At 42.5% G+C, this 12188-nt stretch overlaps 1 protein-coding gene across 2 annotated transcripts; it reads right to left on the bottom strand.

Annotated features, from left to right (window-relative positions):
• Positions 1 to 1077: 1077 nt before the first annotated feature.
• LOC142463067 (lipopolysaccharide-induced tumor necrosis factor-alpha factor homolog) lies at positions 1078 to 10560 on the bottom strand. 2 transcript variants are annotated; one of them, XM_075565320.1, is made up of 5 exons: positions 10512 to 10560; positions 8649 to 8714; positions 7114 to 7230; positions 6387 to 6537; positions 1078 to 1759 (listed from the first exon to the last, which is right to left on the bottom strand). In XM_075565320.1, the coding sequence occupies exons 1-5, from the start codon at positions 10552 to 10554 to the stop codon at positions 1651 to 1653; spliced, it is 486 nt and encodes a 161-aa protein (XP_075421435.1). In that variant the 5' UTR covers positions 10555 to 10560; the 3' UTR covers positions 1078 to 1650. The 2 variants fall into 2 exon arrangements, with proteins under 2 accessions (XP_075421435.1, XP_075421436.1); XM_075565321.1 differs by having other exon boundaries at positions 7114 to 7206.
• Between the last annotated feature and the right edge of the window lie 1628 nt (positions 10561 to 12188).

Below are 12188 nucleotides of genomic sequence, written 5' to 3'. Positions count from 1 at the left end.
TTTATGTCCCAACAAGACCAGTGTCTCTGTCCAAGTATTAGGTAATGCATATGGATAAATTACAACCCATCAGGAAAGGGGGGTGGGGGGGGAGGAGATGAGAATGAGAATGCAGGACATAAGGGAAAGCAATGGATCCAAGAATGATGCAGTGTCATGTTGCGATACCTCACTTGATTTATCAAATGTAGTTTTTTTAAATTGGGGGGAAAAAAAGTGAACTAGGAATATATATATATATATATATATATATATATATATATATATATATATATATATATATATCAAAAAATAAATAGATGATACCGTTCTGTGGCTAACGAAATGCTTTTATTTGTGCGAGCTTTCGAGATACACTGATCTCTTCTTCCGGCGATGTTACAATGAATGAAGCAAGGATAACTTGAAAACAGTGTCTCTTGGAATGTTATCTGTGCTTGTCCTTCCCCCGGTGTGGATGTGTTTTATGGCTAGAGGTGTCAAAGGGTAACTGAAAGCAAGTGAAGAAAGAGTGTGTATGTGTATCAGTGTGAATAAAAATGAATGGAGAGCCCACAGTATAAACAGTGCTCTACACAAATATATATATATATTTTTTTTTTAAACAGAGGCAAAAATGTCAGTTTCCTCTCCATATTACACCCTGGTATAGTAAAGGATAAGAACTGGTTGGGAGAACCAGAATTCGCAAAAAAGCTAGGTAAATGCTCAGAATAAAATTCCAGATTCCCTGAAAGGAGATAAGCTGTAAGGATGTGCGCACGTCGCACACTAAGCTTATTGCCCTTCAGATATGGACCCAAGTGCTGCTCATCTGCCAACAATTGGTTTCTTATACAAGGAAACTAATGCAGAATGTATTTTGCATTCTTAAGTCATTCTAATTGTCAGTACAACACCTCATTATCCTCAATCAATAAAGCCAGGCAATGTGATAGACAATAAAAATTAGAAGTTTGTTCTCATGAACGAATTAGCAAAATACCTCCTAGTCAGAGAATGCAATAGTTGTATTTGTTTGCACGATTGACCATCCTGGAAAAAGAAAATCCAACTAAATGCAAATAGAATACAAAGTCTCCTTGCTGTTCCTCTTTATTAATGTGACCAGCAAAAAGGTCAAAGTGCAGAACATAGAACAACAGGTCATGGATCCAGTTCCCCCCTGTGGGATTTAACAGAGTCCCTAAAAACATTAAAGTGCATTTTCCAAACGGTCCCATTACATAAGTGTCAACATAAAAATCTTATCACAGGCAAATAGATTGGATGGACAAGTACATGGTCAGTCCCATATATAGGCAAAGGTCCAGTGAGAAGTACTACACATTACCAAACACTGGCAAGAAAATCTACTGGAAAAATTACATAAAAAACATGTGTAGGTTATGGACAATACACCGATTTAAAAAACACCTTGTACAATTCCAGATGGTGATTTTAAGAAGGAGGTGGCTTTGTTGCTCGCGTTGCATTCACAACCTTAACAGCTCTTGACCACCAAATCTGAAATGTGCCCACGCTTTATATAATAAAACATAACCTATGCATTCTGGGAACCAGCGCCAATCATTTGGTTGCTCATGTGTACTATTAACAAACTAAAGCACCCGCAAAGCACAAGTCGTACATATGCCCATTACATTTAAGCTAGAGTCGATCATGCCTAAAGATATGACAATTACAACGCGGACAGAAGTGATTCACATTCTTGGTTCTGCGGACGCAGAACGGAATGAAGCAGCAGCCAAGCACACATCTGAAAGAGAAAGGAACAGTTAGGCCGTTAGCATGAAGAATAGCAGTGATCTATGCCAGGGGGGCTCAACAGGTCCTCAAGTCCCTCCAACAGGTCAGGTTGTCAGGGTAGCTCTGCCTCAGCACAGGTGGCTCAAGCAGAGGCACAGTTGAAGACTGAGCCACCTGTGCTGAAGCTGGGATATCCTGATCGGGCAGGGCACGCTAGAGGACAGGAGTTGGGCACCCGTTGTCTATGCCACCATTTACTCTGCTAAAGGGGGAATTTAAATACACACTGAAGACCCCTCATCCAAGTCAATGGGGATTTTATGTTGAATTAGCCACTAGTGCGTCAGTTTTATTTAATCTGCAATGCACGCTGCCCTCATGCAACTTCACCATGGCTTTTTTTTTTTGTAAGGACCAGTACCTTTATGGCACAATTAAATAATTTCTCATGGAAGATGTGGTTCACTTTACTTGGTAAATTTGCTGCAAGAATGTATGGCCAGAAGCCTGGTCCATACCCCTTAATCTCCACTGAAAAGGCTGCCTGTGTTTGACATTAACCACCTGTATTGCAAAGCACATCGCAATGACAATATAGTGCACTGCAAGCAGCACATGGGACAATATAGTGCACTGCAAGCAGCACATGGGACAATATAGTGCACTGCAAGCAGCACATGGGATCTTTGCAGACAGACCCTGCTCAGATGAGCTTACAATTTTTTGTTGTTGCCCGAGAGAGATAAAGTGACTTGCCCAAGGTCACAAGGAGCCAACACAGATTTGAACCAAGTTCCCCTGATTCACACTCGGGGTCATTGTTGTTTTCAGAGTCTGTGTTACAAGTTCACCTTTAGTCTGACAAAAAAAGTTGCAGTGTGCATTTGTGTGCTGTAGGCACTACCCAAAGTAATATTCACAATAAAAGCAATTTTTGCCGCAATAGCCACCAATCTGATATATCATGCCATTTATGATCCAGGACAGCTGAAGTGCATTCAGATTCACCAGCAATCCCACTGGGGTTTGTATTCTCTGAAACAGACCATCTATACCAGCTGTTCACCGTAGGTTAAAAAAAACAAAAAAAAAACGTAAAGATTGACAGAAGTGAATTAATCATGAATTGCAATGTAGGAGTCAATCATAAGATGGGCATCACAAGAACAGTAAAAATAAGAGTATTTAAGGCAGCAGTGTATATTTTGTAAGGTTTTAACATGTGACACTGCATTCTGACATGAAGGATACATATTTTTAATTGAAGTAGCTATTGAGCCAAGGGAAAAATATGTACCGAGGCGCTGCCGGGGGACGCTTGGCTCAATACACCTTATCCCCCTGAACACTAGGTAAACCTCTAGGGGTACAGGATATGGCCCTAATCTGACCGGGCGGATGAGCCTTGGAAAATATAAGTAATAAAATCAATTTTAAAAAACAATTAAAAAAAAAAAAAATAGAAGTGCAAGAATGAAAATAAAACTGATAAATATAATCAATGTTGCATAAAAGACCAATAAATAGATATAAAACCACTGATAGCTATAACCCTTTGGAATGCAGACCATAAGCCACTACAGATATAGTCCCAATATTCCTAAAGGTAGATTATCATCGTGTGTAGGAATATTAAGTGGTTATGCTGTTCAACAAGTAGATGATGATGCCCCACAGGAGAGAATATCACTCCTCTCAGGGTAGAGAAAACCTCAAAAGAAAGAAGGTGAAAGTGAAGGGCGAGAGAAATAGATTAAACACTTTATAAGTAGCTTTGAATATTAAAATACACACAATACAATGATGGATATTAACACCTCCCAGTAGAGTCAAAAAAATATATATATGGCAATGGTGGGATAGAAGGTAGACAAAGAATGAGAGCAAATAAAATGGACTGTCTAATGGGTGTAAGAAAATGAAAACTATAATTGCCTGACCGTAGAGTCTGAGAGACTCTCCTTCTGTGACCGCTGGTGGCAGGAACAGATGAGGGCAGTAGTTTTCCCAAGGGAGTCAAACGGGCAGCTGAATGGCTCCAACAATGCTGGGCACGTGTCCGTTTGAGTTCTGCGAAGCCTCTGCTGCTAGGCAGTTGCGGGATGCTGTTTCTGTCGGTGCCTTTTCCCTTCAGTATCTGGGTGAGCTGCTTGCCTCGGGGTTACTTCCTGGTATCACGTGATTGGCCAGGAAATTATCTGCCCTCGTCAGACTTGTCCACCTCTGAGCCTCTCTACTCAGTAGGAGTACAAGTGCAGGTCAGGAGTTGGTCAGGATTTGATTACAGAAATCTGTACTAGTTCTTTGCTGCTCCTAAGCAGCAAACAAGTCTGATGAGGGTGGATCATTTCCTGGCCAATCACGCAATGGTCTAAGCCACAACATCCTTCTTGCAGCTACCAACATGGCAATTGATCTGGATGCTTGGTGCACTGCATCAAGTGCCTTTCCAATATAATTGGTCATGGATTATATTTCTGTCAATATCCAATGCATTTTCAATGTTTGACACCAAAATATTCATTGCCCTAGAAACAGATGCTGCGGCTACCGCTGGTTTGCATGCTGCAATATAGGATTTTCAGCAAGGACATTCTCTAGTCTCCTCTCCATGGCATATTTAAAAGATGTAGCAACTGGGAGATTTTACCCTGAAAATTACCGAGTCAACTATATTTGCCATCTCCCACATCAGGTCTCAAAAAAATGAATAAATCTTGTGAAATTCTCATAAAATTGCTTCTTCCTGTCTGGACCCACTGATTCAAATCACGTCCTTTAATTCTTTATCTAATGTCAACACTGGTTCTTTGGCAAGGCCAAAGCATTTTGGATGGCTTTAATCAAAGGCTCCAATAATTTTACGTTGAATACCAATTCTTGCAAAATGATCTTGATCCATGCGTCCCAACTTTTGCCTTGAACCAGACAAAGCTCTTATCTGGCTAGCTAGTGACCTAGGCTTCTTGCGAGCTTTGCAGCAGTATCCTTCATCCAGGAAAGCAGTACCACCATCTGGATAGGACGGGCCACAGATTACGAAATCTATTTTTAAATTAATTACAGGGCTTCCCTTAAGGGGGCATTGCAATATTTTAGTTAATTTGAGAACTGCAATTATTTAGTTACAAGAGATGGGAAAACCCAGAGTTATACTTTCAATTTACAGATATTTCATAGACAGTCGGATATAATTATGGGCATATTATCTGGCTGAAGGAGTGGTTCAAATCCCGGTGTCAGCTCCTTGTGAAATTGCACAAGTCATTATCTCCCTGTGCCTCAGGCACGAAAAACAAATTGTAAGCTCCACGGGGCAGGGACTGTCTGCAAAAAGGTCTCTGTAAAGCTAGCAGCACTATACAAGAACGTGCGATTATATGCAACATTTACAGACAGGATCAAAATGGTGTTTGAAGAGGAAATATAGGCCAGCAGTGTGTTAGAATAGGCCCTCAATGATTGTACAATCTACAGGCCAGGTAAATGGAAACCTTTGAGTACAGGGGGATAAAGGCTGGTGAGGTTCACAAAGAGAGAAGCTCTTACATTACTAATCAGCAGAAACCGGCGACACCCTTTGGCAGCCGCAAAAGACTGACGCCTTTGGGGCAGCTCTGGTGTTCTGTCCCAGAGATTCGTGTACAAGTGAAAAAAGCAGCCTAGCAGCACACAACTTCAGGTCAGACATGCGGCAAGGGCTGATTGACTCAAGGTGATCTTGTCCTTATGCCGTTAACCCCTTAACATATTTTTAATTCCAATGCGATTGTCACAGTTTGTTTTCTAGCATTTTCTCTTCTGGTGAAAAGTTACCTCCTCAAGCTGTTCTCCAGGGGTTACTATATATAAATATGTCAAATAGAGAGGCCTCAAATAATTCTCTATGAATCATACCTACTCACCCAGAAGCTTTGCAGCAACCCCTGAGCCTGCCAGGGGAAATAATAGCCATGCCCAATTAGCTTTAAACACTGGGTATGCCCATTTACACACCCCATGGAGGTCTTTGCCAGTTTAATGCATCTACAATCTGGACAGTCTCAAGCACATGTCCATATGAAGCTTCTGCCGGTTCACCGGTTTGCACGGGCACCCGAAAAAATGAGATATGGGAGCATCAGGGGGAGAGAGGCCAAGTACTCCCTCCCCCCGGAGGGATCTGCCAGAAGGCAGTCCTGGCGAGTACACCAAAAACAAACTTACTCTGCTGAAGGACAGAAAAAAGGACTGCAGGTGAGAGAAACTGTAGGCCGTGCACGAAACCTGCACTGAGGTCCGAGGTGATGGGGAGGCATGGCCATTATATCACGTGAGCAATTTGCCCTCATTGGCGGAACTGCACGTGTGACCCCCGAAGCGACAAAAAAAAAAAAATATATAATAATAATGAGTTTGTCCTTGAGAAAAAAAGTGCACTGTGGATGGTCTCAGAGAAGAAGTCTGTTGTCTGTATGCTGTCGCTGCCACTATAAATCATGGCCTCATATGGCTCTGCAGACATCCAACTCGGGCTAAAAAGGGGCAGAGCTACAGTACCCACTAGTATCACCACCATGAACAGAACATACAGTTAGAATGGTTTGTGACTTCATCAGGTCCGTCTTTCCATACCGCAAGACTAAATAAGTACCCACCCAAACCACATCAAGCCAATACACAAAAGCCAGGTCAGAAGTCCACAATGGTAGGTAACCCTGGTTACTATATTCTCATGACAAAAAGGACATTTCGTGACTCCAGCTTGATCACCCAGCTGCATTGCTACGCCAGTGGGAGCAGAACTTGCTGCAAGACAAAAAAACAGAGTTGAGGGACAACACATTGGCTATAGCAAAAATATTAAATGTTTACTTTGTGCAATAAACTAGTGTATATTGATAAATGTAAAAACTACTCATCTCTAATCTTTCGTTTAATTGAATTTGTGCTTGTAGGGAACTGGCAATACCACCCAAAGGCAAATAGTCTAAAAAACACCATTTGTAATTTTATTTTCATTGCTGCAAAACTGCTACCCATACTGCATGTGTCATAGCCCATAACAAAATTATATTGATGTGTGTTTGTAGAGCGTTTTGGGAGAAATCACAGAAAAGGACAGCAAGGTTCATCATTCAAACATGGTGTAGGAATGAGGGGTTTGGGTTTTTAGAGCAGAGTGGCCATCTGGGTAGTAGGGATGGATTGCACCTCACTGAAGGTTAATATTCAGTGTGGAGGAGGAGGATCTTAAACTAAAAAAAGAGGGATAAAGTTAATAATGGGTTAGGCAAATATGGGGGGGGGTGGGCAAGAGAATAGCTGTAGGTCATGAGAGGCATAGTTTAGTAAGAAATCACCATGTACCGTACAAACACTTACCAGCTGGTTGTGCCGCAATTTCCACCGTACAGACTGGCGCTTGCTGCTGGTAGAGTACTCTGGGCTGAGTGGAGTCTGGTATCTCTGATATAACTATGCAATAACAAAGGGAGGGGGCTGGAAGATATGTTTAATTCATACAATAATTCAGGGGCATTGGACCTCTTCGGATCCAAAATATGTAAGACATGTGACAACTTGTGTATTGTATTACTGCTGATATAGTCCTACTATAGGAATTGCTTACAAGAAGTTTCTAAAGTATACTTGGCATCATTTGTGCTTGCCCTCCCTCCTAGAAGATGTGAGACTCAATTACGAATAATGTCTGACACCGGAAGTGCTGCATTTACTCAGTGTTGATGTTGCTATGTGGATCCTATGATGACTGAAGTCAAGGACAATTTGCCTGCATCAAGAGCAGTATACAGGCATACCCCGCATTAACGTACGCAATGGGACCGGAGCATGTATGTAAAGTGAAAATGTACTTAAAGTGAAGCACTGCCTTTCTCCACTTATCGATGCATGTACTGTACTGCAATCATCATATACGCGCATAACTGATGTAAATAACGCATTTGTAACAGTCTCTATAGTCTCCCCGCTTGCGCACAGCTTTGGTGCAGGTAGGGAGCCGGTATTGCTGTTCAGGACGTGCTGACAGGCGCATGCGCGAGCTGCCGTTTTCCTATTGAGCGATATGTACTTACTCGCGAGTGTACTTAAAGTGAGTGTCCTTAAACTGGGGTATGCCTGTACAGTACATAAAAGGAGGAGACTCGTAACAAAAAATAAATAAATAAAGTGTGCCGAGCACGCGCATTTTAAGTGAAACTTGTCTTTTGTCACAGAAATTGTATTTGTGATGGTGATGTTTTTAATAATCAAAACACAATCTCAGTTCCAAAACACAAAGAAGTTTGACCGCGTGCTTTTGCTATTTGCACATCTTTATTTATAGTCACTGAATTCCTTGTGTCCGTGTGTGTTTCTCTGTGTGTTGTGTGTCTCTGTGTCCTGCCCCCCCCCTATACCTCCCCCTCCCCCACCTCCTGACTTCCCCTGGTGGAGCTGCAGACACTGGGGTCTCTGTCTGAGTCTCCTGAGCAGCCCCCCGTGAAGGTACATGGCTGGAGCAGCCCCCACTTTCCCCCCGGCAGAGCTGCGGACACGGCTGTGCGGCACGTGTGGGGGGGGAGGGGGAGAACGGTGCCGCTGCCAGCCGCTTCTGTGCATGCGTGGCATCATCACTACTGTGCATGCGTGGCATATGTCAGCGGGCGTGTGGGGAGAGCGGCAGCCGTTAGGAGCTGCGGCCATTACGTGACGTCATTTCCGTATCACATTTTCATCTCCATGAAGGAGATTTGTTCCATCAAAATTGACTAGGTGCCACTAAAGAAGTTTCACTTCAATAAATACAACAAACAGTAAATCTGTACATCTCCAGGTCTTCCAATGGACAAGGCAATGTCTGCTATACACTACAATATGGCAGAGCTTGTGCACAAAGTGCATACCGTGGTACTCACCTAGTGGCTGAGATATAATGGGCACTGGCTGCATGCAGAACTGTGGTGCGGACAGATTCTCAGGAGCTGCAGAGTCAGAAAAATTGTACTAAAAGCAATTGAAACAAGCGTGTATTCTACTATAAAATCAAAGCATCAAAATCGATTCGACATTTCACCCAACTCCTTCAGTCCTACACCAATGTTTAATAAATTAGGTGAACATTTAAAGCAACTTTATTAATGACTTTTTTTGGTTTCATGCAATGTTTAATGCACCTTCAAATGGAAAGTTATTTTTTTTGAAAAATATTTTAAGCCTACATTTAAATAAAAGGATTGCGCTGGTCTTCAGCATTCTATTCTGGGAGAATGTCGCCTGATGTGGAAGCAGAAAGTCAGATAAAGATCTGCACTCTTAGCGTTAGTAATACTTGCAGGGACTGCACTCTTAGCGTTGGTAATACTTGCAGGTACTGCACTCTTAGCGTTGGTAATACTTGCAGGTACTGCACTCTTAGCGTTGGTAATACTTGCAGGTACTGCACTCTTAGCGTTGGTAATACTTGCAGGTACTGCACTCTTAGCGTTGGTAATACTTGCAGGTACTGCACTCTTAGCGTTGGTAATACTTGCAGGTACTGCACTCTTAGCGTTGGTAATACTTGCAGGTACTGCACTCTTAGCGTTGGTAATACTTGCAGGTACTGCACTCTTAGCGTTAGTAATACTTGCAGGTACTGCACTCTTAGCGTTGGTAATACTTGCAGGTACTGCACTCTTAGCGTTGGTAATACTTGCAGGTACTGCACTCTTAGCGTTAGTAATACTTGCAGGTACTGCACTCTTAGCGTTAGTAATACTTGCAGGTACTGCACTCTTAGCGTTAGTAATACTTGCAGGTACTGCACTCTTAGCGTTGGTAATACTTGCAGGTACTGCACTCTTAGCGTTAGTAATACTTGCAGGGACTCTGGCAGCAAAGTCTAAGTGATGTGTAGAGGGTACAATATTTTGGGCTTACCAAGAAAAGCTTTTAAGGCAGTGAGAATATGACTGGGCAGGTATAGCAATACCAAAAAAATACAGCATATCTTTAAAACAGTGCTAAGAATTAACCCTACAGTAACGCAAGGTCTATTAAATAGTCACGCTTATGGGAACAGGATGTTGGCCAAATTATTAGGTTTCAAAGCAGCAGAGGCAGGACAAAAGGGGAGGGAGATTCTGATTAGAGTATTTTTCCGTTTAAAAATAATTCTACAATTTGAGAAAAGATGGAGGTGTAAGTTAGGAATTGTAAAGTTGGTACAGCAACTGCTGGCATGTTATTTAGAAATGATCTGACCGTTATGACATTTGTTTCTACACGTCACTCCACGCATGCACCAATTTGCACCGTGTCATATTCTATTTCGTAAAAATGCTGGGAGGCGCTCAATCCCCAAACCTCTCCCAGAATGTTTTACGAAATAGAATATGAAATGGTGCAAACGTCAGTTTTTACATGGGGTGGCAATATTCACCACCCATGTGGCTACATTGAAAAAATGAGGTTGCTGTAGGAGGGCTCCTTTCTTCTGAGTGGTGCTTGATGGATGAACAATTAACATCGGAAGCAGCAGCAGCAGCACATTTAATGCAAGCTGTGCTTATAAACATTGTGCCTTCTTCTTCAGGAACTGGTGACACGGGTGGCCCATGATTTCCCCAGCACCTGACTTGAACGGAAGCGGAGGACATGGAGCTACTGTAGTACACTGGCATTTAGCATGCTGCAACTTCTTTAAAATCGGGACAGGCCACTTCCTTTCCTCGTAGCCAAGAAACGCCTGCATATCGGCTATGCCCACTGCAATAATGTCATCAGCGAATGGAAGATACCTTTAGACTGGTAGGGCGGAGGACTCGAACAGGTCGGTGGCATGTAAGATGTGCTGGGAATGTTAGAGTCAAACATAACTGCAAGTATCCAATCTAAAAAATAAGGGGAATTCAAGAGAGTTCAAAAACAATCATAAGCAACATGAACTAGTATAAATCTTTGTTTAAAAGAATAAAATCTATACAAATGAAAGTGGATATGTAGAACGTAAATAAAGGTCAGATCCGTAACCAAGACACCACGGCTCTGTTTTACAAGGTGAATTCTTCAGCAATTAGCACCTAATTGGTAAACCATGTTGTAAAGCAGGCCTGCACAACTCCAGTCTGAGGGCCGCAAACAGGCCAGGTTTTCAGGATATCCCTATGTCAGCACAGCTGGCTCAATCATACTGAGCCAGCTGCGCTGAAGTGGGGCTATTCTGAAAACCTGGCCTGTTTGCGGCCCTCGGACTGGAGTTGTGCAGGCCTGTTGTAAAGTATGACAGAAAAACAGTCTATTTAGAAGGTCCCCACAAAACCTTAATAAATAAAAGCACATGTTGATGCCCTACCCTAGGCTGCCGTTTGGCCCATACCACATTAACAGAATGGCCACTGTGTACATTGGCAAGAGAAGATAGCCGAAAATAGGGGATAATACACAATTAGATTAATGTAGAACTTAAACCCTTAGTAGCACAAGTAGCCAACTAATCATGCTTATCCCAGGCTTAGGGAGACACTTGGTCTACTAAAGGCTTAATATTTGCATATGTCGTGCGTTAGCCACTTGGTTTAAAGGAATTACTTTGCAATCCATTGGTAACTTCAATACACATGTATGCAGACGACACAATCCTCCTATATGCACACAGCCATAGCCTCTCTGACCTTCAACACATACTTCAGTCTGACTTTTTCAGACTCGAAAACTGGATTTCTCAAAACAAACTGTTTTTAAACACTGACAAGACTGTAACAATGGTATTTGGGACCAAGACTAAACTTTTAAAGCTTCCAGCGACTAAGCTCCAGATCAGAACCAACACTAACACCACCCTAACCCCTGTCACTAGTTTTAAATACCTAGGCATATGGTTTGACTCCCACTTAACATTCGGAATGCACATTGATACCCTGACAACCAAGACCTATGCCAAACTAGGGGTACTTTAGAGGAACAAATCCTCCCTAAGTCTCCTGGTCAGAAAACGTATCGCACAGCAGATGCTAATGCCAATTATTGACTATGGAGACGTAGTATACGGCTCAGCACCTCAAACCCAACTTAGCAAACTTGACACCCTCTACAATTCAATTTGTCGTTTTGTTCTCCAATGCAACTATATCACATCACTGTGAAATGCTCAAAGAACTAGATTGGTCATCACTCGAGTCTAGGCGCAAAGTTCACCTTTCCTGTCTTGCCTTCAAATTCTTTATGGGCAAGCTACCCAGCTACCTGAACAAGCTCCTCACCCCTACCACATGCAGCACCTATCATCTGAGATCAGACTCCAAAAGACTGTTCATGGTCCCAAGGCTCAACAAAGTATCCGGCCGTTCCTCCTCTTACCGTGCACCCCAAAACTGGAACAACCTACCAGAGACTCTCACATCCACCACCAGTCCAAGTTCTTTCAAATCTAAGGCTGTCTCACATTTTAATCTGGTCTGTAACTGTTTCATACGCCC

The sequence above is a fragment of the Ascaphus truei genome, chromosome 11, assembly GCF_040206685.1.
Source record: "Ascaphus truei isolate aAscTru1 chromosome 11, aAscTru1.hap1, whole genome shotgun sequence".
NCBI lineage: Eukaryota > Metazoa > Chordata > Amphibia > Anura > Ascaphidae > Ascaphus > Ascaphus truei.
The sequence above is the reverse complement of the archived record's forward strand: the minus strand, read 5'-3'. Positions and strand labels throughout refer to the sequence as shown.

Excerpts from the sequence above, each read along its gene's own strand:
- LOC142463067 (XM_075565320.1), bottom strand. The coding sequence starts at position 10,554 with ATGCCACCGACCTGTTCGAGTCCTCCGCCCTACCAGTCTAAAG. Across the intron at positions 8,715-10,511 it reads TCCGCCCTACCAGTCTAAAG|CTCCTGAGAATCTGTCCGCA; the intron begins GTATCTTCCATT and ends CTGACTCTGCAG. Across the intron at positions 1,760-6,386 it reads ATTGGCTTGATGTGGTTTGG|ATGTGTGCTTGGCTGCTGCT; the intron begins GTGGGTACTTAT and ends TTTCTCTTTCAG.